The sequence below is a fragment of the Telmatherina bonti genome (assembly GCF_933228915.1).
Source record: "Telmatherina bonti genome assembly, chromosome: 13".
NCBI classification, from domain to species: Eukaryota; Metazoa; Chordata; class Actinopteri; order Atheriniformes; family Telmatherinidae; genus Telmatherina; species Telmatherina bonti.
The window spans coordinates 38,269,108-38,275,572 of record NC_136611.1 but is presented as its reverse complement, the minus strand read 5'-3'; the positions used below and the strand labels follow the sequence as shown (position 1 = coordinate 38,275,572).

The window sequence follows — 6,465 nt, the reverse complement described above, 5'->3', positions numbered from 1 at the left end:
AGTTAGTGGATAGTAGGACCAATAAGTTAGTGGATAGTAGGACCAATAAGTTAGTGGATAGTAGGACCAATAAGTTAGTGGATAGTAGGACCAATAAGTTAGTGGATAGTAGGACCAATAAGTTAGTGGATAGTAGGACCAATAAGTTAGTGGATAGTAGGACCAATAAGTTAGTGGATAGTAGGACCAATAAGTTAGTGGATAGTAGGACCAATAAGTTAGTGGATAGTAGGACCAATAAGTTAGTGGATAGTAGGACCAATAAGTTAGTGGATAGTAGGACCAATAAGTTAGTGGATAGTAGGACCAATAAGTTAGTGGATAGTAGGACCAATAAGTTAGTGGATAGTAGGATCAATAAGTTAGTGGATAGTAGGGTCGTAGTTCGTACTGCTGAAAACTGCTGAAAGGAAGCAGAACTTTCCAACCAGCGTTCCAGCTGTAGCTTTGTGGGCTTCGCAGAGCAGGACGGAGCGGATACTCACAGCCGAAGGCGACCAGCCTCAGAGGGACCATGATGCCGTCTCAGCCTCCTCTTCTGTCCTCCACCTGCAGACAGACTGACAGTGAAGGCAGCATGCCATGTATTTATGTGTCCTTCCAGCCGGCAGACATGCAGACGCCTGTCCCGCCGCTGCAGGCATGCAGAGCCTCCGCTCCCAGATGTGATGAACCTGTAAAACCCTGCAGAGCTGCAGGAGCGGCATCTATAAAGCCACGGGGTCCAGGACCTGCATGGCTTTCAGTCCCAGCTGCTCCTCGTTCTCCTTCTCATCTCTCATTAGGTAACTGGGAGTTTAAAGAAAAACAACATCTGGATGAGGGAACCAGGGGTGGAAACTGCCAGCTAACAAGCCCAAATTTACGAGCCGAGCTTGTTTTGAAGAAACCAGGACTGATTAGACTTAGAAAACCCCTAAAACCCCTAAAAAGCCTCTCCTGGTGGACATTCATGTCTGAGACTGCTTGCAAACAGACAGCAGAGCATCTCGCTGGTTCATCTCTGAAATGTGCTGCAGTGTTGGAAGCTCTGGCGTCTGCTAAATGTCTGAGTTTTATCAGCTGGATTAAGGTCTAAAGAGCACCTTTAGTTCAGAGAGAGTGTCGGCATTTTGAGGCTGAAATGAAGGAAACTGATCTCAGGGTTCAGTGAAAGCCACAGATCTCCTGTCGGAGTGAGAGCTGATGTGTTTGTGTAAATCTGAGCCGATGTTTTACGGAATCATTTCCATGTCGCTGGCTAAACAGGCAGAAAGATGTGGGTTCAGATGTGGCAACAACTCTCCGTTTGTTCAGTTTCAGAAAGTGTTCAGTTTTCACCAAAGTGACTTATAAATCAGAGTTTTTATCAAAATGATGATCTGTTCAATTTTATTTATTTATTTATTTTATCCTTTATTCAGGTTGGCACTAAGGTGCCAGCTGCTCTTCCTGGGGGTCCGCAAAATAAGAAGATTTACTCAAATCAACTTTATTTATATAGCACTTTCTACCATGCCAGCTGCAACAAAGTGCTGAACAGTAAAGACATGCAGTGAGATTATAACAATAGAAGTCAAAGGAATAAAAGTTAAACAATAAAAGCAACCAAAAGTAAAAGAAATTAAAACAATAAACAAAAACAACTAGAACCAGCTGTTATTGAAATAATAGCATATGTGAATGCCCATTAGTTGAACTATGCTGAATGATTGAAATGAAATTCCATAAATATAGGAAAAAAACCAAAGCACTTACATTTCTACTAGTTGGCCAACATCAGGATTTGAACCCATGACCTGACTCACTATGCCACTAGCAGTCTTAGCTGCATCTTGGAAAAAGCGGTCAAATTTTTTCCAGTTGGTATGGGAATATTTTTTTCACACTTCCAGCAGGGTGTAATTAGCAGGATTGCAAAAAACATGTGCAAGATTCAACTAAACTCCATTAAAGATTCGACAGACTTTATTGTTTAATGTGAAAAACTTTCTTCAAGTTGTTTAAGATTTATCAAAGTGTTGAAATGTTGCAGGGAGCATTGTTGGAACAAATCCTTCATATTTAACTGAGACGTTTGCAAATAAATTCCTTTGCTCCTTGAGGTGTGCAGCTGAGACCAATAGTTCACATGGAGCAGCCTGCAGACTGCATGTCATTGTACAAGCTGTAAAATGCTGCATTTGAACCCGTGCCTTGTATGTGTACCTGTGTACCGGTGCACAAAATGGACCAATCGCTGAGCTAAATTCCGTTTCGTCCAATCACAGGAACAGATTTCAATACATTTACAAAAACTTGAATAACTTAAAAAGTTTAAATGTTACAAAGATCAAAAGTGGTAGAACATATCTCCTGAATGGGCTGAAGAGTTTGATGCTTGAATGGTTGAAGTGAGACAAAAGGTGTAGGAGGAGTAGCGTAGGTCCAGTCTCACAAGACTGTGGCCAGACCTATGTATCACCATAAAGAAAACACACACACACACACACACACACTTTTCCATTCCTTATGACATTCAGTACACCATGATTTCCAAGTTCCCTCTGTGCAGAGCAACCAGCCTGTTTGGCATGCTCTGAGGAACCACCCTCTCAATTCAAACGGGCCTATCACAGCACATTTATGACACCATTAAACAAACAGGGCATTCAGTATACACCACAGACATACTGTACGTACCCACCACGTAGTATCACGCTGCCTATACGAGCTGACTCATCGCCCTGCTATCTTGGATGGGTCTCCTATGCGCCTCCAATGCATAGAGGTGCATTTATTGAAAACAGTTAATTCAATTCAATTCAATTCAACTTTATTTGTATAGCGCCACTTCACAACAATGTTGTCACAGGACACTTTACATACGCGAATCAACATACACATCAATAATAGAAACAAACTGATTGCATCGAGTCATGACTTGGATCCAATCCTCCATCCTGAGCTGCACGAGGCGACAGTGGGAAGGAAAAAACTCCCCTTTAACAGGAAGAAAACCTCCGGCAGAACCCGGCTCAGGGAGGGCAGCCATCTGCCTCGACTGGTTGGGGTGGAGAGGACAGGAAAGACAGATCAACATGTACAACTGCACTTATTCAGGAAGACCTGCGGAAAAAAGGAGAAATAAGTTAGGACTGCAGGGCTCGCTGCTCATTTCGGATGTTTTTGTGAAATCCGAATTTTTTTAAAGTCCATTCACATTTCCAATCAAATGCGACTTGTATGTGATCTCCTGTATGAACCTCATGCGCACCAGAAGCGTCCCGCATGCGTAGAAGACACGGCGACGTGCAGTGAGCGTGCGTGTGGCGTCTTTGTGTTTGCAGAAGTAAATATGGACGGCAGCAGAGCATTTGCTGTTTTAAACATTTTGTCCAGCCGTAAAAGTTAAATAACAGTTAAAAGTTTTGTCCTGCCGTAAAAGTTAAATAACAGTTAAAAGTTTTGTCCTGCCGTAAAAGTTAAATAACAGTTAAATGTTTTGTCCTGCCGTAAAAGCTAAATAACAGTTAAATGTTTTGTCCTGCCGTAAAAGTTAAATAACAGTTAAAAGTTTTGTCCTGCCGTAAAAGCTAAATAACAGTTAAATGTTTTGTCCTGCCGTAAAAGCTAAATAACAGTTAAATGTTTTGTCCTGCCGTAAAAGTTAAATAACAGTTAAATGTTTTGTCCTGCCGTAAAAGCTAAATAACAGTTAAATGTTTTGTCCTGCCGTAAAAGTTAAATAACAGTTAAAAGTTTTGTCCTGCCGTAAAAGTTAAATAACAGTTAAATGTTTTGTCCTGCCGTAAAAGTTAAATAACAGTTAAAAGTTTTGTCCTGCCGTAAAAGTTAAATAACAGTTAAATGTTTTGTCCTGCCGTAAAAGTTAAATAACAGTTAAAAGTTTTGTCCTGCCGTAAAAGTTAAATAACAGTTAAATGTTTTGTCCTGCCGTAAAAGCTAAATAACAGTTAAATGTTTTGTCCTGCCGTAAAAGTTAAATAACAGTTAAAAGTTTTGTCCAGCCGTAAAAGTTAAATAACAGTTAAAAGTTTTGTCCTGCCGTAAAAGCTAAATAACAGTTAAAAGTTTTGTCCTGCCGTAAAAGTTAAATAACAGTTAAATGTTTTGTCCTGCCGTAAAAGTTAAATAACAGTTAAAAGTTTTGTCCAGCCGTAAAAGTTAAATAACAGTTAAAAGTTTTGTCCTGCCGTAAAAGTTAAATAACAGTTAAAAGTTTTGTCCTGCCGTAAAAGTTAAATAACAGTTAAATGTTTTGTCCTGCCGTAAAAGTTAAATAACAGTTAAATGTTTTGTCCTGCCGTAAAAGTTAAATAACAGTTAAAAGTTTTGTCCTGCCGTAAAAGTTAAATAACAGTTAAAAGTTTTGTCCTGCCGTAAAAGTTAAATAACAGTTAAATGTTTTGTCCTGCCGTAAAAGTTAAATAACAGTTAAAAGTTTTGTCCTGCCGTAAAAGTTAAATAACAGTTAAGTTTTGTCCTGCCGTAAAAGTTAAATAACAGTTAAAAGTTTTGTCCTGCCGTAAAAGTTAAATAACAGTTAAAAGTTTTGTCCTGCCGTAAAAGCTAAATAACAGTTAAAAGTTTTGTCCTGCCGTAAAAGTTAAATAACAGTTAAAAGTTTTGTCCTGCCGTAAAAGTTAAATAACAGTTAAAAGTTTTGTCCTGCCGTAAAAGTTAAATAACAGTTAAGTTTTGTCCTGCCGTAAAAGTTAAATAACAGTTAAAAGTTTTGTCCTGCCGTAAAAGTTAAATAACAGTTAAAAGTTTTGTCCTGCCGTAAAAGTTAAATAACAGTTAAATGTTTTGTCCTGCCGTAAAAGTTAAATAACAGTTAAATGTTTTGTCCTGCCGTAAAAGTTAAATAACAGTTAAATGTTTTGTCCTGCCGTAAAAGTTAAATAACAGTTAAATGTTTTGTCCTGCCGTAAAAGCTAAATAACAGTTAAATGTTTTGTCCTGCCGTAAAAGTTAAATAACAGTTAAAAGTTTTGTCCTGCCGTAAAAGTTAAATAACAGTTAAATGTTTTGTCCTGCCGTAAAAGCTAAATAACAGTTAAAAGTTTTGTCCTGCCGTAAAAGTTAAATAACAGTTAAAAGTTTTGTCCTGCCGTAAAAGTTAAATAACAGTTAAAAGTTTTGTCCTGCCGTAAAAGTTAAATAACAGTTAAAAGTTTTGTCCTGCCGTAAAAGTTAAATAACAGTTAAAAGTTTTGTCCTGCTGTAAAAGTTAAATAACAGTTAAATGTTTTGTCCTGCCGTAAAAGTTAAATAACAGTTAAATGTTTTGTCCAGCCGTAAAAGTTAAATAACAGTTAAATGTTTTGTCCTGCCGTAAAAGTTAAATAACAGTTAAATGTTTTGTCCTGCCGTAAAAGTTAAATAACAGTTAAAAGTTTTGTCCTGCTGTAAAAGTTAAATAACAGTTAAAAGTTTTGTCCTGCCGTAAAAGCTAAATAACAGTTAAAAGTTTTGTCCTGCCGTAAAAGTTAAATAACAGTTAAAAGTTTTGTCCTGCCGTAGCAACAACGTTGTGAATGGGTTCGTTTTAAGGAGACGTTGACAGAAGAGGAAAGTAAAAGTTTTGGTCAAGGCCTTTTGTGGAGCTGTAGCAGCAACAACTGTAGAGAGAAACGTTTGGGTTCGGAGTCGCAGGCAGGATTGGTGGGAGAGGGATGTGAGCGCATTTACCAATAAAGAGTTCATAAACAACAAAGGCAGAATAATGACGTTTGTCGCGTGTCGATGACGCGTCGGTCGGATTAATGCGACCTGACCGTTCAGACTGAAGTCGCATGGCAAAAGATCGGATACACATCGGATTTAGGACCACATATCCAAGTGGCCTGGGTCTGGTTGAAAATATCAGATCTGTGTCGTTACAGATCAGTTTCAGGTCGCATCGGGGCAAAAACATCGGATTTAAGTCACTTCAGCCTGTCGTGTGAACGTAGCCTAAGAGACGGCAATATTGGCATATAGTATACATTAATATGTATAATCCTATACATATCCTATAGGGCAGCTGTAGCTCAGGAGGAAGAGCAGTTGGCTTGTAACTGGAAAGTTGGTAGTTTGATTCCAGGCTTCCCCTGACTATGTGCTGAAGTGTCCTTGGGCAAGACACTGAACCCTAAGTTGCCCCCCTGATGTGCCTATTGTGGTATGATCATGTATGTAAGTCGCTTTGGATAAAAGCATCTGCTAAAATGACTATGGAATAATATTGTCATGATTTGATTTTTGCTGTGCCTTGGTTTCAGGTTTCCTGTTTTATTTTGTAGTATTTCCTGTTTGGTTCTCTTGTTTGTTTTTTTTAGCTTGATTGATTTCCTGTTCATTAAGTTCACCTGGTCTTGTTTTAGTTCATTCAGTACACTTGTTTCTTGTTCAGTGTATTTATACCCCTCAGTTTCAGTTCTTGGTTGCGGGATCATTTAGTTTGTTTGTTGCTTTAGACCCTCGGGTTGCAATAAATCT

At 38.6% G+C, this 6,465-nt stretch overlaps 1 protein-coding gene across 1 annotated transcript in view; it reads left to right on the top strand.

The window, feature by feature from the left end:
• Positions 1-2,608, top strand: part of LOC306764581 (rap guanine nucleotide exchange factor 1-like) — a gene marked incomplete at its 3' end in the record, with an annotated part of 51,779 nt that extends 49,171 nt beyond the window's left edge. The window contains exon 11 of the mRNA XM_079251755.1: positions 2,534-2,608. Coding sequence (XP_079107881.1) covers positions 2,534-2,608 — 75 coding nt within the window. The remainder of the gene's footprint in view (positions 1-2,533) is intronic.
• Between the last annotated feature and the right edge of the window lie 3,857 nt (positions 2,609-6,465).